At 40.7% G+C, this 24,230-nt stretch overlaps 1 protein-coding gene across 4 annotated transcripts in view; it reads right to left on the bottom strand.

Annotated features, from left to right (window-relative positions):
* The window catches only part of WAPL (WAPL cohesin release factor), a 58,936-nt gene that overhangs the window by 34,437 nt on the left and 269 nt on the right, over positions 1–24,230 (bottom strand). For 2 of the 4 annotated variants that reach the window (XM_042863012.1, XM_042863015.1), the window contains exons 1-4: positions 23,570–23,593; positions 20,911–21,434; positions 6,704–7,753; positions 2,469–2,587 (exon numbers count right to left, since the gene is read on the bottom strand). In XM_042863012.1, coding sequence (XP_042718946.1) covers positions 2,469–2,587; positions 6,704–7,753; positions 20,911–21,412 — 1,671 coding nt within the window. In that variant the 5' untranslated portion in view covers positions 21,413–21,434; positions 23,570–23,593. Of the gene's footprint in view, positions 1–2,468; positions 2,588–6,703; positions 7,754–20,910; positions 21,435–23,569; positions 23,594–23,736; positions 23,817–24,230 lie in introns of those variants that run through there. The other 2 variants (XM_042863013.1, XM_042863014.1) reach the window with 2 other exon arrangements.

Raw genomic sequence — 24,230 nt, 5'->3', positions numbered from 1 at the left:
TACATAATTACATTGCTACAGAACATAATATTCCCCGTCAGTCAGGCTCGGGATAAAGAGAATTAAACCACTTAAAGGCAGGAGTCAGGTTAGGACTTCACGTACCTAAAGTAACACACAAACTACCTCAACTCCAATGCTCATAACTGTATGTATGAATGGTCAATCATTTTAGTGAGGTTCCTTACATTAAAGGCAGTTTTTAGAAACACTGTTCTTTGCTCTTGATGTCAGAAGCAAGTTATTAATGTCTGTTAGCTTTTCTTGCCTGTATACTCAAACTTTCAAGAACTGGACCTTAACATTGGAATGGAATGGCTGAATTTCAAAAAACAAGAAAGTTAACAACAACCCTGCTGGTCACAAACTCTTCAGCTTTCTGGATCTACTGAAGCTGAACAATACCACCTGCTGCTTCCCAAGTAATAGAGCTGTTGTTTGGTTTTCAACTTAGTCTGCCACAGAAGGCAGTACCTCTAACATCCCTGCCTAGCAGGAAAGAATTAAGAGTTAATCTGCTAGTTCCTGCAAGGAAAAAAGAAAGCAAGCAAGCAAGCAAGCAAGAAATGATGTGAGGATGCAATAACTTTATTTTACTGTATTTGTAATCAGGATGAGGCTGTTAAAGTTAGGTTAGTACTTTTAGCTCATTTTTTTTCATTCCCAGAATGAAAATTCTATTAAAAAGGAATTGAGATTAAGAGTTTATATCTGTAATTTAGGACGATAATTATAGTGTCTCTAATTACCATCAGAAGCTCCACAAGCTTTTTTATTATTATTATTAACTCCACGTAACAGCCATATGATTAGAGAACATTAAACTTTAAAATCCAAATTGCAATTACAGCAGTTTCTGCTTCTATGCCTATTATATCACTGCAAGTCAAAAAGGTTGCTTAACTCTCACATCACCCACTTGAATTAAGTTCATTCTCAACTGAGAACTCCATAGTTGAATCTACTTATCCCCATATAGTACAACATGGCTGGATTTTTTTTCCACCCCACATGACTCCGATGTGTGCATTCAATAGTTCTCCTACAAACCCTCAAGTATTTCAAGTATAAAAACTGAAAAACAGATGTTATCAAAATACATGAAGCATATTAATATTAAAACTAACAAAAAAATCCATATTTACCAGAACACCCACAGATGTTTTACGCTGCTAAAAAAATACAGCAAAACAGGTTTGGTTACATTTGCATTTTCTGTACTGCTGTTTCACAGTCTGCTGTAACACGTCCACTGAGAGAAAGCTGATTTTTGTAAGAATTACTGTTACATCAGCAGAAGCTGAGGAACTCTAGAACTCAAGAAATACTATTTCGGTTCTGGAAAAAAAAAACCACCAACCCTTCCTGACTTATCAGAACTAACACTGAAGCTCCTTTACAGTACAAGTAATACTGATACTTGTAGCGATACAAGTAATTAATCAGCTTCATGAGAAATTTTAGGATGTTATCAAACCACTGTTGTTCTTTTCTAACTGATTCCAAGGGAAAATAATTTCTTTAAAATGTCTTTGAATTGTTGGACTACTCAACACATTCCTCAGCATACAGAAGCATTCATATTTTAACATACGATTGCCAGGATTTGCAAACCTTAAGGAAATCAAAGGGAAATCTGAAATGCAAGAGCACTTCCATCTCCAATCTCCTCTCTCCCATGGTATCAGTTCTGGATTGCACTGACAGTGAGATGACTACTCCCTGTTCCAGGCATGGGAACACAGTATGCAAAAAAGCATACTAAAAGGCACTAAAATGGGTGTCCTGGACAATCAGGTCATAATTACACAGATCCCACCACTGTAGTTTTTCACCCAACAGCTACATAAATTTTTTGCTATATGCACAGTTCTAAACCTTCAAAATGACCTACAGAAACAGGCAGCACAACAAAACTAAGTGAACTAAGCGAAACACGTAAGTTCTGTTCACAACAAGAAACTGTGAACAACTGACACCAAATGCTACATAGCTGGGGTATATGGGGACACAGAATCTTTTTTTTTTTTTCTTTCTTTATTTTAATTCACATTTCCATCTTTGAATAGCACTCATACTTAGAAAGATTACACCAATGGCAAATTCCAAGCTTTTGGGTTCAACCCTATAATGTGATAGATATTTCTTGAGAGAATTAAAAAAAATGTGCACATGATCAAATGGTGCTTTACCTTATCCATCTCCTAGGGGGAACCCATAAAGCTGTGAGTTAGCAGTGCACAACCCCCAACTTCACCCTTGCATCTGAGAAGTGAAATCCTCACTTACTTACCCAAGGATGGGTAAAACTTAAAGGTTTTACTTTTCTAAGCTTAAAATGCAGTATTAAAAGACAACATCACCTCAAGCACAAGTACAAACTGTACAAAAGCCCTGTTTAATATACAGGAAGAAACACTAACAGTGAAGAGTTAATGAAAATAAGGACTGTTGGTAAGATTACTCACCCGCTTTGGCCCACTAAAAATCTTCCTGGTGTTTTCCTTGGATTTATCACCTTGTTTATTTGTGGATTTTTTATTGCCTTCAGGCACACCAGATGCATCCTCTGAAAACTCCAGAAGATCTGTGAAAGGAGATTATAGAACAGTCTTTACTGAAAGCTGATGAACTGCTACTGTTGAACCACTGACTTGCATTTCTTGCATCTAACATTTCAACACGCATAGCTTCTGAAGTAACAAACCAATCCAACAGTCTTTATCGTGAAATCAATTTTCAAGCCAGACGCAGCTCTGCATGGAGCTCAGGTTCACCGACTGGAATGCTGCAGCACTCCAACGATGCATTACAACACACAGCACCATAGCACCTCCTGCCCATCCTGTGTCCCTCGGGTTATGACTTCCCCATACACGCACACGCTCCTCCAAATGCTGGGTCACCCACCATACATGGCAATTTGTGGCTTACAGCCACAGCTCAGCAGCGGGTGAATTAAATCAGAGCTGAGGACCTTCAAAAGTGCATGACTATGAGATTTGGAAGATTTCCTACTGCAAGTGCAGGAAAGACAAATTGATCCTACTTGGCTTCTCACAAGAGCTGCCTGTTTGTATTTGCTTCTGCTGCAAACAGCATTACAAACCAGCAGCCACAAATTTGGGAAGGAGGAGGCTTACAGTGACACTGGAAGCTCTGCCAACATGCCCTGTACCTGTGGCCTCAGTATTTGTACCACCTAGTTCTGGACTGCAAACCTGTAATTCACAATCTAATTAAATCCTTGCCCTACTTTCTTCTTCAAACTTGTGCTGCATTTGAAGCATTATCTCTTGGTGACCAACTAATGTTCTTTGACTTGGCACAAACCAGAAGCTATCATAAAATTTCAAAAGAGCAATAAAGAGAGCCAATGAGCAGCACTTTTTCATCTGATGAACAGTTTAGAAAACTGATCTATTCTGAAGCAGCTGCCGCTGTTTGAGCTCTGCACTGCAAAACCACAAGCAGGCTGGATCAGTTACTCTAATCCTCAGCACACTGAGTGAACCAGACCAGCCAAAGTCCTTCGGAGAAGAAGTAACTGAAAGCAAAACTGAGCAAATGAGTTTCAAACTGCAGTTACACAAAATTTAGCTAGTGCTGGAGATAGAAATATTCTGCAAATGAGCCCCCAAAGCAGTCAACTTCAACACCTACAGCAGGGAAGGCAGAGGCCCACTCAGCCCAGCCCAGCTGTTTTCCATTCAGTCGTCAGCAGCAGCTTGACAACGCAGCACAACCTGAGCCTTTCTACAAGGTGAATGAATAAATTTAGTCTAAAACAGAAATAATTATGGACCAGTTCTAACTACCCTTAACTTAAATAATACGAAACTACTCTCAAGTCTACTCAGAAGTCAGCTGAGTCTTTTACTGGAACTTACCAGTTAAAGGAGTCAAATCCAACTGCTCAGACACACATCCTTAAGGCCCCGACCGCAATTCCCAAAGAAGGTCCAACAAGCCACCAGGAACAGAGCCTTCTATTCCAGATTAAAAGCTAAGAAGTAACTCACTTGGCCACAACAACAGCAAACAGGAAAGTTATTAGAAATGCAGGATGCATTTACATCCACTTCATCAACCTCAGTTCGCAATGAGATCTGGAGCTGCTATTGTGATCAATAATGATTAGTAGCACTCTACAGCAATTAAGCCACAATTTTAAATCATTTAAGCTTTTGTTGAAATTCTGCTCCTGTGTGACACTAATTCAATCAAATTAAATGCATTTAAATTCAATTTCTCAAGAAGTTTTAACTCCTCCTACTTATTATAGTCACACTGCATTTTTTGATACTGTTAACACACCAAATGCTTCTATAGTTAATATCATAAAATGATCTGGATTGCTCTTATTGGAGCAATGTTCTTTGTGGCCTTCTAGGTATCCTAAAAGCACTGCATTCACATATTACCAGATTTTCAAAACTAAACAAAAGAGCAGGAAGAAAGGGTCTTTTATGGAAGACAAACTGAGGCAGTTATTCCAGCATATCACTGTCCCAAACAAGCAGGTGTGCTATACAAAGCTGCAGCTTTAAATTGGTATTTTTGGTTAAGACATTCTTGTCTTCACCATTACTTCAGATTTCCCTTGAATACAATTGCCAACTGATTCATAGAGTCAAGCAATTGAATCACTTGAACAGTAAGAGCTTCTCTTTACTGGAGTCATCCTGCATTCTGGCTACCAGATAGACACAGGCACTGCTCCTGAGCTAGTGAGTTCCAATTCACATTTTTAGCCCCTGGCATTCCAAATGCCTGCAGCTGGGAGGCCTTCACATCACAGGGCTGTTTCTGTGGCTAGGATGAGATAACTGAGACCGCAACCACAAAAATAAAAGTTAGAAAAGGCAACCTGAACTAGAAGTCAAAACTTCACTAATAATCTCCAGCTCAAAGTTAGGAGGTGCCTCCACTACAACAGAAGTGGCTGTGAAAATGATTAAAGAATTTAAAAGCCAGACATCTCAAGCTTTTTACCACTTCAGCACGTGAACTTAGCGGACAACTGAACAATAGAAAAGACAGTTCAGTGAGACAGTCTAAGGCTAACAAACTTTACTGACCTGTTCTGCATTTTTTCTTGCACTAACGATGCTGTCCATTTGGTCTTTGGAGCTCCCTTTAATTTGATTTGCATGTTTGTGTTACTAAACTTACCTTCCCCCAGCTGAAAACTTTCAGTAAACAAACCTACATCCACCTGTGCCAAGGCAATCTCTTCAAAACATGTCAGAAATAACCTGCAACAGCTCAGAACATACCCGTCTCCTTTGTGACTGCAGTGCTGAATGCAAACTGGAGATACACTGAGGCTCCAGAGCACAGCAGCAGAATGGAATGTTTGAGGGATCAGCATCTCAGCTGCCTTAACTGTATGAGAGATTTTTTTTCCCTTGGAACAAATGGCTAAACAAAGACTTGTCAGAGAGAAGAACTTAGGGCATTTCATAAGTGACCCTGTAAGTGAAACCCATTTTCCAAACAGTTTGGAATGCAAGTGTCTCACCATAACTAGAGACAACTCTGATTTTTGCTTGAAAACACATTTCCAGTATAGTATCATTGTCAAGTTCCTCCTAATGTTCATAAAAATCATTAGCAGTAATACTTACCTTTGCTTCAAAGGTCCTACAAACAATTCTGTTCTTAGAGAACCATGTAATTTTAACAGAGAAAAGAACATCTTTTCCTACAAACTCTTATTTCTCACTTATTTCAGTAGAAACTATTTGTATAGAGAAACAGCAGTTTCTTCAGCATTTCTAAGGCTAGACCTCAGTACTCTCCTCAAGACAAAGTCTTACCCTTCAACGAAGGGATAAAAACTCTGCAGCTTCATGCTCCAAAGTGAAGGACCATGAGATTCCTAGAGCAGGATTTGGAAAGACTTAATACAACATGCACAAATTTTTTTGATACCAGACTACTGAATATGAAAAAATAAAAGAAGACTTGCACCAAAGTTATTCCTCCCCTACTCCAGCAACATATCTTCCCGCAGCCTTGCTCAGTCACCACATGGAACACACAGACAACCAAACAACAATCTCATTTTTCCAAAGGCACCCAAACACCAGAACTTCCTCAGCAAATTCTGCCTAAACACTTTCATTCATGTGTCTGTGCATCTGTGTACACAGAAATATACGACATGTACGACCTGCATTAAAGAGATACCAGCATTGCTGCTGAAAACTGGCAACAAAAGTGGAAGTTCTTCAACACGCAGAGGAACGCACAAAGGCAGCACGCTGACATGTCCTTCAACAGCCCCACAGCCTTCCTCTCCTGAGTGTAGTTTGAACTGTTACAAATACATTCAAAAAGCACAATTTTCTGCTCTCAGTTCAGCAGTTTTGCATTTGCTTCTGTAGAAAGATATCTGCCTTCCAGGCATGAGTACTGTATGCTGTAATACAGTATACTGTATGTATAAGGAAAGAGGTAAGAATCTTCTTTTAAGAAAATCCTCTTACCTCTATCATGACACTAAGGGACATAAAACATATTTCAGAACAGATACAAAACAGCAAGCAATAAGACCACAGCAGAAATAAGCAAATGTGACTTCTGAATTTCCAAGCCAAGGATAGCATTTCACAAACTCTTCAGTACATTACAAAAAGAACAAAATAAAGAACCGAATTCAAGTATTTTACGTGTATTCTAGAAGAGCTCTGCTTACCTGTGTTAGTATTGACCTGATTATCCTGGGAACAGTTTTCATTGCTGTCAGAAGTTGGCTGTAGTGAGGGTGATGGTGCAGCTCTAGTTCTTTTTTTGTTAGCTTTCCTTTCCGCTATCTGCCACTCTTCATCTTCATCCTCACTTTCACTCAAGTCATCAAACCCAAAGTACTTAATTTTGTAATTGGAACTCCCAGAACTTCTAGAGGCACCTTCATCTCCCTCTCCCTCATCTTGATCATCAAACCCAAAAAACTCTAATTTGACATCCTTTTTGGATTTGGTATTGCTTGGTCGAAACCTGGTTGTAGTCTTTGTAGTAGCAATGTCTGCTTTTTTTCTTAAACGTCCAGCTTCTCCCAAGTCAGTAGGGGTTGCTGTGGTAAATTCGTCAATGCGTTCCATAGTATCCTGTATAGTAACATTACAAACTGACAAGCAAGATGGATGCAGAACAGTGTAGTCTCTAGTCCGTCCAACCGTCCCTCTGTAACTGGTCCCACTACTTAAAGAAGCTTTTTTTGCTGGGTTCAGACCATCGTTATTTGACTCATTGTTTGCTTTGGATAAAGACTGGCTAGTGCCATCCATTAGCTTGTCAAAGTTTGTTGCCCCCTGTTGTTTTGCTTTGTTGGATCTACAGTATGTCCTACAGTTGCTTGGCCTAGGAATAGTTTGCACAAGTTCTTCACAAATGGTTTCCTTTGGATTTTCTGTATCTTCTTTATCACCCTCCTCATCCTTGCTCTTCATCTCTGAGAGATGCTCACTGTCAAAATCTAATACGTACTCTCCAGTTCTGGAGTCTTCAGGTTCATCATCCCATTCATACAAGTGAGTTCTTAAAGGCCCCTTCGTCTGAGATGCTTCTGATACAGAGTCTGTTGGTTTTCCAGCGTGGGAGTCCCAAGAATCAGGCAAGTCCTTGGCTTCAGTTTTGTATCCAGAAGTGTCCGTAGTCTCAGCATTTGTTTTGTTACTGTCTTCAGCAGTCTCAAAGATGAAATGACTGTTCTTCTCATCATCTTCATTCAAATTCTGCGTTTTATCTGCACACGTAAAAAAAAAAAAAAAAAAAATGATTGCTAAAAAGCACGATTAAAACAACAATCAACACTTGCAGACAAACTTAGAAAAAATCACAATAACAGTAAATATTCAGTGCTTAATAACAAAGAACATTAAAAGGTTCTCAATCCTCCCAACCCATACTGGTAGGTTTTCTAAGCATTCCAGCTTAAAGCTGTTGCTATAATAAAGTGTCTTCATGATCACTTGCAAAAACACACACCAGTTTGAAATGAGTGTCATTTTGAAAACGAACATATCATGAAAAAAAAAAAAAAACCCCAACCAAAACAGAAAGCCGTAAATGCATGCACTACATACTTCGTATGCAACCTTTGCAAAATTAAAAAAAAAAAAAAAAAAAAAAAGAGAAGTCAGTAATGAAACATCCGATATGGCTAAAACCCTAATCTGTTTCTCAGTGTCTTACAATGAATAATTAGGGATAAAGGATGGTCATAATGCATTTTCTAATTACGCTAGGGGAAATAAAAATCTGGATACATAGGATATGGGTGCTGTATTATCCTCCCCACAAAATCCTTTTTGTAATAAACAACTGAAACTACGGTAGTACTTCAGAGTTAGAACAGTTAGGACAAAGTTAGAAGTTTTGTTATGCATATGCTATAAGACCTCCTTTGTTTCACACTCTTCTTAAAGAGCTTTTTCCGTTTTGCAACTTGAAAGGAACCGGATCCATCACACATAAGAATCAGTAGACTAGCTAAGTTTGCAGATACTCAGTTTTAATACCACAAGACACATGGCTGCCCACTGTGTTCAGTAAAGGGGCTGCAGGAGCAAGTTACAGCCACTCATTTGTATGTTCTGGTCGAAGAACTACACAGCAGTGAGGTATCGTAACAGTAGAAATGGAAATCAGCACTGGCTAGACATACCAATTAACTTAATTTCCTGAAAACTATAGTATAACCCCCTGCCTGCCATGCTAACTGTACAGCTACTAAAACCAGTGAAAGTAATTCCGTACGACCTGCACTAAAAATGCTACAGATGTCAGATCCTTACACCTTGTACCTTAACAGTCTTGATCAACGTACCCTGAACAGAACAGCACACATCTCAGCAACTGTTATCTCATTTTGCTGTATCCAACTGAAACATTCAGACCTCCCGAAGAAAAAGAGACAAACTGATTCTCATCACAACCATAAAGTGAATTACTACAAGACCAATTTTAATAATGAACTTCTACAAATCCAAGGAACAGCTGCCGCCAAAGCTATCACACTGCAACAGGTTGCCCAAGGAGGCTGTGGATGCCCCATCCCTGGAGGCATTCAAGGCCAGGCTGGATGTGGCTCTGGGCAGCCTGGTCTGCTGGTTGGCGACCCTGCACATAGCAGGGGGTTGGAACCGGATGATCATTGTGGTCCTTCTCAACCCAGGCCATTCTATGATTCTGTGTTCTTATACTTGTCTGATCCACAGCCACGCTTGCATCTTTCCTACATTGTCAAGAAGAAATTCAGCTATAAGCAGTTTTTGTCAGATCTGACCAACACTCACACTACAGTAATGCCAGGAAAGAGAGAACTTCTAGTAGAGAAACCATTACTTTTGGTATCAAATGACAAATTGTACCATAGACTCAGAAGGAACTGTGATAGGGATGGGTAGAACAAAATGCTAGAAGAGAATTTGTGTCAAGAAACAGGTACAGAATGCCACAGTAATGGAGGACACTCCACTCATAGCAAGCAAATTCCTAAGCTTTGGCGTTGTTATGCAGCAAATGCTTTCCAAACTCACCACTAATATGAACACTTCAGCAGCTTTCAGCACTAGTCCTGATCTCTCTAAACTTAATCAGACACCATTTACCCAAGTGGCATAGAAATTTCACTACACTTACCAAAAGGTTTCAAACTTCTTGATGAGGAAAGCAAGCACCAGCACCTTTTCTAGGATTTTTTTGTTCGTTGAAAATCAAAATTGCATCATCTAAATGCCCATGCACGCTCACACTGATTGTAAAAGAATTTTAATGCACAAGAAATTCTACTAAAAGAAATGATGAGCCAGCCAAGTTTTGCAGGAAACGGATCTAACCCTAGGTGCAACTCCTCAGGGATAAAGGACTAAAAAGTAGTATCTCAGACTGCATCCAAGTCTTCTGGGATTTTACCTCATGTCTCACACTGAAGCTCCAACAGTCAGCTAGAAATAAAAAAGAATCTCTTTGCAGTGTATATAAAATGTAATACTAAATTCTCTAAAGAACATCAATCCTAACCAGCTCAGCAATGGAATCTTGTTCAATCTTGGTCTTCCACTATCAGTACATATTACCAGAAATCTTGTTACTCCCACTTCTATTTGTTGCTAGCAATAACCTGACATGCCCAACCAATATTATGGCACTTGGTAACATACAATGTGTTCTTTCCCCTCCCGTGTCTTGTATTACCACACAACTGAAGGCTGCAATTGTACACAGACATGAAACACAGCAAATTCAACCTACAAAATTTGATTTTCAGTCTCTCACTAAGGTACATTTCATTTTGTAGCCTTAATGCTCCTATTCCATAGTTTTAAAATGTAGAATACATACAATTGACACACGTCAGTCTTTGCTTACTCAATATTTTGTTGAATTGCTACAAAGAAGTTTCAGTACATGTATCTAGAAGGGCAACGGTTTTTCTATCCTATGTCATATCAGGATCAAATAAAATCTATTCTTCCCAAGAAAGAAATGGAATACGTATGACCATACACACATTACATCACAGCTGTCCCTATATAAAAACAGATTCTGAATTATTTGACAGTCAGGTTCTACTGGTAGAACTGGGACAGCTTCAATCATTATCATAACAGCTATTTTTTACACTGTAAAGCACAAAATAAGATCACAGAATTGAAGGGGTTGGAAAGGATCTCTGCAGATCATCAAGTCCAACCCCCCTGCTAAAGCAGGTTCCCTACAGCAGGCCACACAGGTCGGCATCCAGATGGATCTTGAACATCTCCAGAGGAGACTCCACCTTCTCTCTGGGCAGCCTGTTCCAGTGCTCCATCACTTGTACAGCGATGTTCTTCCCTGTGTCTGCATGGAACTTCTTGCATTCCAGTTTCTGCCCACTGCCTTTTGTCCTGCTGCACCACTGAAAAGAGCCTGCCCCATCTATTTGACTCCCACACTTTAGATATTTATAAACAGGGATGAGATCCCCTCTCAGCCTTCTCTGTCAGACTAAAGATTCCCAGGTATCTCAGCCTTTCCTCGTTCAGGAGGATGTACCTATCATCCTTGGAAAACAGACTGAACAGGCCAAACAAATATTCATCTGTATCTCATACACTCCAGTTCCAATACTTTAAAACAAACAAACAAAAACAGGGAATCTGTTTACAAATAAACTAACAAACTACAAGGGAAAAAAATCTTACTGTCATTTTATAAACACTCTGCTGCTACAGCATCACAAGAAGCATGACTGCCCTGTAACACACACATGCAAATATGTTCTCAAACTTCCAGTTCTTAAGCACAAAATGGAGTATTTAAAGATAATTTAAAATACTCAGAGAGTACACTTTTAGCTCTTCCACTAAAGATCACTATCTAAAGCACACTCCCTAAAGTTTAGGGAGTACACTAACTGCAACCACAAAGGTTTTTCATAAGCGAGGCTGATGAAAAATTTCACCAGTAAGCTGTTTTCTGTACAAGAGACAAAGTTTGGCTCTAAAACTGGATTGTCACAATGCACTAGTGGAAAACTGAATGGTTACATTCAGGTTAGTACTTCCTCAAGGAATACCTGATCAATCCCCTGTCTTCTCACCAGCAGCAGATCAACAGCAGCCAGGCAGGAGTTTCTGTAAGCATTCACTCACAAATTGCTCGTTCACTGCTAAAGGTGTACAACATGAGTGAACCCAATAATCTACACTTGATTTTAAAAATTACAGTCGCCACCTGTGCTGGCTATTACAGCTGAAGCTAGCAGGACTGTAGGAAACTGCAACATTTCAATTTACCTACAGATGCAAAATGCACAAAGAAAATTAAAAAAAATATATATTAAATGTGTATGATTAGATACTCTGTGGTTTGGAAGAGGCAGGATAATTTCTCCTCCTGATTTCAACTGCAATTAAGCTCTTCCAGGGTTCATATGACAGAAAAAATCTCCCAGGTAATTCCAGATCAGCAGTATCACATAACAATATAATTCACTAGTCTTTCTTCCAGGTATTAGTACAACATTTCTAAGAACCGTAACAACATTGTGCAGTAACTACCATTTGTTTAAGTCTCTAGAACTTAATTACTAAAGTATGAGAGAACCAATCTAACTGACTGCGGGCAAAATAAGGCTATCACATGAAGGAACAATACCCCCACATGTACCCCCTTGCTTTATTTTATGGTTTAGTTTACATCAGTAGAAAGATAGGGATGTCTTAAGAAATGCTGACAAATATAAAAAGAGCAACTCCTGCTCCCCCTCACTAAACACACCAAGATGTTTTCAGTCAGATGCACACAACTCAACTCCAGTTTCAGGTAAGTGAATACAGTGATTCATCTCCCAACCAGCTTTGATGACCATTCGACACAAATTTTTCTTTAAGAAAGTGAAACATTCTATATGGACACTACACCTACGTCCCTCGGTCGGTTCTTGATAACTTTGACTTTAAGATGTCTCAAATTTTAACTTCACCTTTTCATTAAGATGCCTTATGGGTGCTTATTTTAGAAGGTGTCTAAGTCAAAGCCTGCCCTCTGACCATCCTCAGAAGCACCACTATTTCTTCATCATACTAGACGGAAAAAGTAGAGATCTCACAACAAAATATTTCGCTCAATCATCTAGCAGAAAACATCATACAGACTTACTGAGATGGTAAAAGGTCTTCAAAAAAATTGCTAGGTGTCCAGGAATTGGCAGAGTGAAAAAAGTCATTTTCTTTTTAACTCTTTTTAACTTTTTAATCCATAAAAATAACAGTAATTGAAGACTGGACAACAACCTCCAGTATGCTTCCTTCTTACCTTCCATCTTAAGCTACATATTGTCTTAAAGAACAAAAAATAAAGTCCAGCAGCTCTTCCAGAGCAAATGCCTTGCTGGACAAGTCAAGCTGGACCACTGATGTTAACACAAACCTTTTCTTACCGTGGGCAGACAACTCAAAAAGAGGACTGAGAAATCATTTATTCACATGGCTCAAAAACTATCAGAGAGTAATTCATGCAAAGCTTTCTGTCTAGTGATTTTGGAAGGCAATACAGTCCGAGAACACCAGAGCCCACCTGAAAGTACCTGGGGAGAAGGGAGGAGAAAGTGGGGACAGAGGAGGAGAGGATAGAAGCATTGCATGGTGCAGAGCCATCTCAGGAGCTTGCAGTGTTTCCAGGATTTCTACCCATCTTCCTCACATTCCACTAAGGCAAACTACAGGACCTTAGATTTTTGACTGGACAGCTTCAGAGATCTTTACCGGAATTTTTTATACAGCTCAAGTCTCTACCTTCTCATATCTCCGATGACATTACAGAATATTTACAGTAACAACACTGTACTGAAACAACCCAGTGTTACACATCTAGCATTGGGGTACACATTATGGTACCATCCTCATCCCTGCTCATGGTACACCAAAACAGTGTTACAGCTGCATTAAGTCAAACAAGGTCACAACTGGTTCCAGGCAAAGCCTAAAAGTATTAAGTGTGCTAATGCAGAAAGGGAAGTCCTAATAGCATCTCCCTCCGTTTCTCACTATAGATCTGACATTTGACCAAGTACCTCCTACTTGACAGGGAAAACTGAAGCTCCGAATAAAGCTCAACTCTTGCCACTAGCTAAACAACCTGCAAGAGTCAATGATTTCACAGTCTGAATGTGCTCAGGGTACAACATATACCAAGATACAATCCTAAACAAAGCCGATGGGAAAAAACCCCTTTGGAAACCTAACACTCTTGTTGACAAAATTACCATCATCCAAACCAGACACCAGCAAATATATACCCCACGCCAGACCCTATTTCAATTCAATCTAATTTCCAATTAACTCATAAGAATTAAGCAGCTCAGTTCCAAAGCTGAAAACATCAATTTCAACTCCAAAAAATCAAATCATCATTTCCAATCCAACACCAATTGCCTGAAGTCGAACACTGCATCTTTTGGTTAACAATTCAGCAATAGAGCTGCAGTGCCCTGCTGTCATTTAGAAGCTACTCTGAGCCCAGGCTGGCCTCTCAGTGTGTAGCTACAGTGACTCCCAACGCAAAGCGCTGCTCAGAAGAGCTGCAGGACAGCAGAGCACCCTGTTAGTGCTACGAACTCAGTGAGTTTTCTCTCATTTCTACCAGTTCTTGGTGACTGCTAACCAAGGTTTCCTGAAGCTGTGGATGAAAGACGTACTGCCTTCTTTTACTTGTATTGAATGGGAACTTATACACCTTCACTGCTGTGCAGCCAGCTGGAAAAGCCTTCATTTTAAAACTAAAAAGAACATGATTAAATTGCTAACCACAGAAAACTAATGTTCAGACTTAAGCTAGGTTTCTTTGTTATTAGTCACACAAATTCACAGAATTTATTCTGAACGCATAGATGTTAAAGTTAGTCAAAGGCAATGACGTCTTTTAAAGGGCAGGCAGGTGGCATGAATCCAACTTGATATTCCTCTATTTCTCTCCAAATGACATCTGACCACCTAGGCAGAGGCAAAAGCAAAAAAAAAAGAAACATCAAAAAAGCAGGCTTTAAGATTAAAAGTAGAGACTGGTATCCAGGACCCGGCTATCCATTATCTCCAAGCACTGAGGGCACATACATTAATGGGATCCAGTACGAGAACAGAGCACTGACACAAGATGGAGGAAGCAGTTTGTAAGCTCATTATGAGCTCTGCCTGATGTTCCTCAACATTCAGGAACATTTATTATGGCTTAGTTATAACTCTCACCAATTTTCCAGAGCATAATGCTACATCACTTTACAACTTGAAGCTGGCCAAGCTAAAGGAAAAGACGAATCTTTACCCGGTGCTTGTATCATATTCTTCATTTCTGGGAAGAGAGCCCAACCAAGACATACAGTGTCTTCACTGGTTTGGACAGATTTACTAGCTGTAGAAAAAGCCATCTTTTTTTCCAAATATGAAAATGAGTTTCATTACTTTCTTTCTTCTACTGTACATGGGAAATCAAATATTTTGGTTGGTAAGGAGAAAAGGTTACAGACTAAATGCCTTTGCTATGCTTTCTGCCTAAGATTGAACAGCTGGGAAACAGAAAAAAAGCTTATGGATATAAAATACACAATTCTAAGAAATGGGCAAAATTTGCCATTTAGATAACATCTTTATCCATTGATGCCTGCAAGATCTGTTAGCAGGCATAAACAGAAGATAAGATGCATAAGAGCCTCAAAAGATTAGACTCTCAAGACCAGTTTCATAGCTGACACTCACTGAAACAGATAAAATTACAGAACCACCATATCCCAAAGCTATGATTACAGATTCTAAGTAATGCTCACTCTCTACACTTGGAATCAAAATGAATTCCCACCAAGTTCATATTCAGGCTGAACAGACAGTTTTGCTTCTTTGAAGATGCTTTAAGTTCTCTGTATTTTGCAGAGTTCCATGAAAACCCTAAATTGATAAGATTTACTTTATTGCTATCACAAAACTATGTTCCTTAAAAAAATTTTGTTTCTCTGTTTCCCTTTCGTATATTCTGAATATGAAAATTTCTGAAGTAATTTATATGGAAAGTCCAAATTTACTATTTAAAAAGATACACATTAATGAGTTCCAATACACTACAGCTCCTCACTGTAGCTGGTTACTCTAAACATACAGGTTGTTAGAAGACACATTCAATTTTTTTTGCATATCACCTAGACACAGCCATTCCATTTAATGATACAGCACCTAAAAAGCCACTGCTTTAACCCAGGCACCCAGCACATGACTTTGCGGAGCTGGACAGAACCTGTGCTGGCATCTCTGTCGGTGAGTCATCACACAGTGCCCAGTTTTTCTTTCATTTAGTGATGCAAAACTGCACTTGGGCCTCATGCAACAAACCAGACAATTCTTAAAGAAATACAAATCTTCAATGCAGAAATTCTGAAATAGACAAGTGCAAGGTTGCCAGGGTTCTGTAAGAAGAGCTCAGGCCAGCCTGTATGCTGGCTGTCAGAAGGACTGCTGCTGGTGAAACACCCCAGACTGGGGCTTCCTGCAGAAGACCAAATCCTCAGCACCATATTATGATTGCTCACCTTGGACCTCTGTTTATGCCATATGAAGTAATCCCTCACAGACATTTGTTCCTGCTGGGAAAGCAAAGTACCATCAGGGATTTGGAGCAGCTGTCACATGCTAACGTAAAAGCAACAGCTCCTGCAGCTCCCGTCAGCCAGAGCAAAACTTCTTCAAAATCCTTACTTTTCTGCCTCACATCCTCACCTGTGATGAAAAGCGCAGTGGAACAGGCACGTTACTCTTCCCTGGTAACTGAGAAGGGCATTGCTCACTTGGAACAGCAGGAGAAAGCTGACCCAGCAAGATAACTGCTTCCCCCTTGCAGGGAAAGCAAGACAAAGTGTCACCAGCAACACAAGTAGCTGGCACATGCTAATAAATGTTTGTTTCCACCAATTTCTGTACTGTAAGCCCTTCTGAAAACAGAGTAATGAAGTAAATTATAATACAGCAGCACTAATAACCATTAAAAATGTATCCTTAGACTTTTAAGTCAGTCTGGTTTCAACCACCACTCATAAATAAGTTGAAACCTTTTACTGAATACAGTTGCAGTTTCTTAAATGAAAATATGAACTAACAGCTTGGAGTTGAATAACATTTTCCATGCAGTTAATGGTACAGTAGCAATACAGTACTACAGATCTCAGCAGTTGGAGCCTGAAATGGCTGCCTCACCAACTGCTTCCTACACCCCTGCACGCCAGGCCAGCTGGAGAGAGGTATACGTTTTCGCAGGCTCTTCCTTCTGGGAGCACCCAACAACTTTTCTGAATGCAGTTAGTTCAACTTTTTAAAAATGAGAGAACACTGTGTCCAGAGACCTTCTGACACACAACCAGAAGCTTACTTCCCTAGTGTTTTCTCAAGCATTTCTAATTTAGCAGATCAATTATACACATTGAAATTTAAGCAGAACTTCAGTTCTTTCGTACTTTTGAAAAAAGAAAAGCATTATCACAGTATTCTGCACGTATAGGAGAAGGGACAACACAAACAGGAGGAAACATAAGAACGAGACAATGGAAGGGTGGGGGGATAAACATCAAGTGTATACTCTGCATTAACACAGCCACCTAAATAAGCTTTGCCACACTGAAATCCTACAGGTACACATCTTCTGCCAAACCATTCCCACTCCCAGCTATTGCTTTCTTAATGTTTTGAGCCAGCCTGAGCACAGCTGCAGTTCTTCTTAATCATGGCTGCTACCAGCTGTCTCCTAAGACAGCCAAATGCACAGGCCTCATTCATTTCCCCCCAGCTTTTTTGCTCCATTTTTGGACAGAACATGACATAACCGAAATTCTTCCTGAATCAGTAAACAAAATACATTCAACAGCTCTGCAAAAGGAAGATAAGGTAAGATCACTAAAGTCTAACTATTATCTTAAATGACCGTGCCACTGTTACACACAAAATAGAAGCTCTGAAAGAATTTCAGAGATGCTGACAAATCTTGCTGCCCAATGTAATTTTGGAGTATCGCTAACCTTGCATTTGAGAAGCTGAAACGTAGCTCTAAAGATAGGGCACCCCACCCACACAATCAGGATGCAGAGGCTTTGCAGACACATCATCACAGAACTATCAGGACAGTCCATAGGGAACAGACCTGATGGCTCACACTATCTTCCTCTCAGAACAACTGTTTTCTGCACCTTACTCTATTCACTCGCTCCTCTTTCTGGGCAGCTAAGTAAAGCTAGGCTCTGTACATGGGAAGTCATGAAGTGGTTAAGCAAAACTGTACCACATTTTCCTGCACTGCATAAGCTGAAGTTACTAAGCAAGATTGCATTTGTCATTGAGATTTGCTACTGGTATGTGCATGAGCCCCAGGTGAGAAATAAGGGCATTAAGAGCTACTGAGGAACACCTAAGAACTGAACTATACAGCACACAACAGCCACATTTGTCCTTCTGGTACCAAGAGTGAAAATCTGCCTCCCTCATAAAAAGTTCACCTGCTAGCTACTGAATTGTTGCATTTCTGCACGATACAAATTACTATTTCAATAACTTTCAAATGACTCCATTTTCTTTCCAGTTAACACATTCTTCTACCTTAACAAAGGTGATCTAACAGTGGCTATTAATACTGAATACTCTTTTGCTATTTCTGAGTTACCTGAACTCCTACTACCTGCAAATTGCCTCTCACACACAGGATTACTCATGGACATTCTTCACTCTGCCTCAAGCCTTGATCAAGCGACAGAAGGGAAAGATTAGGAGAAGCCTTCCACATTAAGAGCTTCTCAAAGCCCTCTAAACGAGATTGTCACAACTACAAGCCAAAGGCAACTGGGGGAAAAAAAAAGACCCACAAGTCATGCCATTTTAAATAAAAGATAAAGATCCCCAACCGCATCACAAAAAAAGTTGCACAACCACTGAAACAACAACAGACTCCCTTTTAATACCAAATATTAGTTAAAATTAACTGATGTTGCATCACCTTCATTTTAACAAAGAAATGAACACTGAGGTAAGGAAGTACATTTGGAGCAAAGTTAGGCTGAAGAGTAATTCTCAGTTTGTGACAGCCACAGTTTTCACTTTATTCAAGCATAAGGATTACAACACAACGACAAAACACGCTACCAGAAAGTTCTGAGACCTTGGCTTATCTCTCTTAATTCAATATCATGCCAAGGACTAGCAAAAAGCACTTAAAACAAGTGCAGCACGAACATCAGCACCTATATAACCTAGTTTCTTATACTAGATATGCACCACAGTATGTGGGTTAAGGTTGAGCTCACATTGCAGTCTCTCTCACGGTGGGACTATTAACACCGTTCTTTCTTTATTTCTCTCCACTCTTCAGGAATGCTACAGCTTGCTGTCTCCAGGATCTATAAGCTCTTTGAACAAGTTTGGCTGAATCTGGTAGAGCGCAAGAGTCACCAAGTAGTTGAGAATGATTATGGAAAAGGTAAGGATATGTAAGCAGTGAAGTACATACACTATACAGCTAAGGATAACAAGGGGCTATAAAAAAATTAACCCTCTTCAGGTCTGATAAACAGCCCGGTACCATCAGACTTCACTTAATAATCAACACGACAAAGAAGCTTTTGAAGTAGCCATATTTATACTGGCTGACTACACCACTATCTCTAATTGCTCAATGTTCCCAGTGACATTTTCAGGGACCACATATTTATTTTGGTTACTACACACAAGCACAGTATCTGCTTAAACTCTCCAAGTTTCATTTATATTACCTGTCCAAAATAAACGCTGTCATCAAAGCTACAGTCCAGGTTTTCTAATACTTACTTCAATACTTTCGTTTGAACTTAATTTCTGAAGAAAAAGATTTACAGAATAGGTTTCTACATACAATGAAACAAAGATTAAACTGTTCACAAGAATGCAGTCTGAAAGAAGAGCATTATCAGGCCAAGATGCGCCTCATCCCACACTTTCTGGCTGATCTGCAGCCAGCACGCCAGGTGAGCAGATACTCAGTGAACTGTTAAGCAACTTCCCCTAAGTTAGGGTTTGTTAAGGTCTGTTCCTCCTGGCATTTCATGCACCACGAATTTTCTCTCCACAGCTTGCAAGCGCTCTTTTCCAACTCAAAAAATACTTATCAAACAAGACTTACACGTGGAAGCCATTTCGTCCTAAAATTGTGCTGCTATTAAGCAGGAAAACTCACTGCTTTCTCCTTGTAAATACTGGGGGAGGAGACTCTCCCATCTCTAAATTCAAACTCAGAAAACCAAACTGTATTTACCAAATGAGAGTGTACCACATTTACAGATTAATATTCCACAGAAAACCACATGAAAATCAGAAATATTTCAGCAGGAAAATAAGAGTAAAACAGGAAGAAAACTACAGATTCCACCAATTCATCTGTCAAACTGAAGTTCCATCTCCATGTCTTGGTTTTCTTTCAGTAAGGTTATCTCACAAAATTACTGAGCTGTGTATATCTTGCGCTATTTGGCATCTTCCTTGTCTACTGCATTATGAAGTGAACAAGTCCACTCCAATTTCTGATCCCAAGGATAAGTTAACAGTATCTGAGAATTCAAAGTTACATAAGTACTTCTCATTAAAGTTGATTATGATAATCCAGAGCAAGTCAGTAGGTGTCAGCTTCATCAAGGTTCATCTAATGTGATCTTCTGCCCAATTTTAGAAGCTGCAGTTTAATCAGCCCATTATGTGAAAACTTCTAAGGAGATGTAATGACATGTGATCTTGCCTAAGTGATGTTCTGTGAATTCCCTCTCTGAAGCATAAAGATATCTCTCAGTTTGGTTCTGGAAACAGCCCCCAAATAAGCTTAACAGAATTCTGTTTTTACAGATGCAAAGCTTTTCACATACACATTGATAAAGATGTGGTAATTAAGAAAATTAACATGCCTCTAGGCAACTGAAGTTCAGAAGACTGCTTTGTCCATACAAATAATTACAAAAGCAGATCATGAGCTACATCTGCACTTGCATCAAAGCGACTGTGTACCTTCACTAAACTAAGGCCAGTAACTACAGAATAAGGCATTCTGTACTACCCCCTACTCATCCCATGTTTAAAAAGACAAAAGCATAGGGATCAGGACAATGTTTTTTTTTTTAAAAAGGAGGTTAATATTCCATTCTACTCAAGGTGGACTAACATATTGTATCTGAACCTGCGGAGAGAAGAACTAATATCGAGAATCTCAGATCAATATGCAAAATGTGAGATGTTTATTGGTGCTTTTAGTTAAATAGCATATCCTACGGGCTGCCCTACAGTTTGAACACATAAAAGATTTCAGAAAGCACTGATTCTAAATGTACAATGGTAAAAATTGAATAACAAAGCTATCTGGACAGCTGAGTAAACGTACCTGCAGATGCGGGTTTAGTACTGCTGCCTTTGCATTCTCCATCTTCTACATTTTTGCTTGTGCTCTTTTCTTTTATAAGAGGAGCAGTACTGTCAGCAGGTATTTGCTTGCTGGATGCAGTGTTTTCTCCACCGTCTGGCTGATTACTTTTGCTGTTGGCTTCAAGTAGAGAAGCAAAGTCCTCAGACTGAGCAGCTTCATTTGGGTCCAGCTGGGAGGAGCTTTTACCCTGTGCCACATTCTTTGAAGACACGGGAAGAGATTCTTCATCACTGTCAAACCCAAACGGATCCTCCGTTACCTCATCTTCAACGCGGGGTTTTTTAGGAACTTCGGAAATGTCAGTTTTGACACTGGGCCTCTTCTGTCCTAATTTGGCCATGAAGGTGGTTTCTCCCCATTTCGTGCTAAGGGTGGTCCGTTTGTTGGAAAATACTTCGTCAAACTTGGAACTGCCGTTTCCCCCTTTCCGGCTGTAGGTCTTTCCAAATCGGGATGTCATTTTGGCTCCTGTTTCATATTCTCTGTTGGAAAAAAAATGAAAGAAACAAATTCACAAACATTTTAGCACAAATGGTTGCACCTCCACCGTTTGTTTAGCCTACGAGCACCAAGCATCTACATTTAACACAAGCAATATCACCTGCTCCATTCTACAGACTAATTCATCTAGATATTGTCATTACTGTAGGTCCCGTGCTTACGCAGCATCTAGCCTATTGTCCGGTGTCACTCAGAGCTGAGTTATTTGCACGTATTTAATCAAGACAAGGCACAATAAATCCTTATCAAATACCCCCCCATCCGTACATTCTTTCTGATATTGCTTTGTTCTAGCTTCATATTTTCAAGTGCAGATGGTACTGCTTTCATGAAACATCAGCAGAAAGCACATCTAAACATGCGGCTCTCTGCTTGTATAGCAACACTGCATACTTTCAGAAAGATTCTTCCTAGTTCAAGTCTTTCAGATATTTCAGATAATAATTCACCACAAATAACGATGACAACTTCAGCCCTTGTTCTGCTCATGCACTCAGGCTTGCTTAGCAAGCATACTATTTCCAAATACGACATGCATGTTCATGATCAGCATTGATACACAGCAATTCCCCAGAAGTAAGATTGATTTGATCGACAGACAGGACTGAGGAGACCCTTCTAAATTCCTGTCCAAGAGCATGGAGGTCAGCTTATACGAGACAGCATGAGCCATGATCGTCTACAAGCTGTTAGAACTGCAGCCGGATCCACAGCTTTCTCTGCCAGAAGAATAAAGTTTAAATATAAACAAATTAAACAGGAACAAATTTAAACAGTTCCCTGCATGTGTTCTGTTTCTACTTTTGTTCCACTCAAGAGGGAAGACAGACCAGTTTGTTACATTTTGCCTCCTCTCCAAAACAAATACTTGAGCTACAGGACAAACGGCAACGTAGCACAAAACAAGTGTAACTTCTGTAAACCAGAATTTGTTTTTTTTTTTTTTATTTTTCATTTTGGCTCATACATCAGTAGGAAATTGGAATTCTTTATAGTCAGTCTGAATCTAATCAAGTCTGAAAGCTCCCTCCATTCTGGAGAAAAGCCTGCTAAAAAAGAGGAGGTGGGGGAGGGGAGTGGAATAATTCTTTAAAGTATGGAATCAAAGAAATCCTACTTCCAAAGTGTCATCTGCCCTCATTTACTGTATAGTCTATGAGAAATAGGCCACTAAAGTTATTATGTGAACTGTTTGTTAGGGAGAACTGTTCTTATTTCCTTGAATAAGCGACATGCTGTCTTTCCATCATGTTTTCATCTCCACCTGAAGTACCAGAGCAGCTTCTGCCAAAAAAAGTCAGACCAGTTTCCAGAAACATCATTATGTTTTGTTCTAGGAAGACTGCCTCACTAACAATAGTTTCCTTTTATCTGGTCGACTTTCCCCTATTATATGAACTAAGCAACTCATAAGGTCATTTCTGAGCTAATTGAATTAGGAACATCACATCTGGGCTTCAGAACCAGGTGGTGCTGCAGTGCAGAAGATGCAGGACAACCACTTCTCCTGGCCATCCAGCAGACAGATGATAAAGGCACGTGCCCATCTACCAACCCTACTTCTGCTGGGAACACATTCGGATGGCTGACAGCAGTCACTCTTCAGCCCATCTTCACCCTTTTTGCAGTGTCACAAGCTGCTGCGCACTACCTCAAACATCGCTGCTGAACCAGAGGATTTTTCACTCCCTTACATCTTGCCTTCAATTCCTATTTTCCAACCAAGAGCAAAGCTAAGATCTCCCCATCTGAAAACAACAACAAAAAAAAAATCAAACTCAGTAGGTTCACTTCGTTGATGCTTGAAAGTACTCACAACTGCAACACCAACACATTTTGCAGAGAAAAAGAGTCAGCTCTCCCAACTACAAATACGAAATATTTAGTGCCGTCTGAATTTCTGTGTGACTCTTATGCAAAAAGTCATGGCACTCCTGAAAAGTCCCTGTTCCTCCCAAACCCCTGCCTCACGTATCTCCAGCCCCTGACACTTTCAGCACCTGCAAAAGCATCAATGTATTTGAAATGCCGCCTGTGGTTTGCAGTTCCAAAGAGAAGCCTGCTGCAATCGGGAGGACCTCGTTTTCAGAAATCAGAGTTACACAACCCGGATTACCTCTTTAACGGGAACAACAAGTTCATCTCGCGAGGTGTTTTGAATCAAACCATCGATACTCAAACGCACCCTCTACGTAACGCAAAGAGGTTAACAGACGAGCGTCGGGGAAATACCGACAACGCACGGCTCGGACCGGGGTTAAAGATCAGGAAACGCCGACGTACTTCCGCGTACCGGAGCGCCACCAAAGCGGGTCCCCAGCCCGTCGCAGCTCTCCTCCGCTCCTCGCTCGCCGTGAGATCACAACGGGCCCGAGCTCCTCCCGCCCCGCCCGCCCGCTCTCCCGCTCGGAGCGGCACAGGAGCCGAGCGGCCCGCGGAGACCGGCGCCGCCCGCCGCCTCCCTGTGGGGCTCGGACCCCGTCAGGCAACGCCGCCGACCGCCCCCGCCCTTACATAAGCGGGGCCAGAGCCGGGCCGGGAGGCGGCTGACGAAATCCCACGGTGACAGCTCCTTCCCTCCTCCCCCCGCGGGGCTCGGCGGAACCGGGTCACCCCCCCGCCGCCGCCTGATGTCACTTCCCCTCCCGCCGGCCCCCTCCCCCGCCCCGCGCCGCTCCGAGCCCGGCCCGAGGGCGGCGCGGCCCGGTCCCGCGCGCCCTGCGGCGGCCGCCGCCCCCCGTCCGGCCGCAAACGAGATCGGAAGAGCGCTAACAACG

This window comes from Lagopus leucura, unplaced genomic scaffold (assembly GCF_019238085.1).
Source record: "Lagopus leucura isolate 7727_CA_CO unplaced genomic scaffold, USGS_WTPT01 Super-Scaffold_739, whole genome shotgun sequence".
NCBI lineage: Eukaryota > Metazoa > Chordata > Aves > Galliformes > Phasianidae > Lagopus > Lagopus leucura.
Note: the sequence above shows the minus strand (reverse complement) of the source record. Positions and strands in the feature narration are given on the sequence as shown.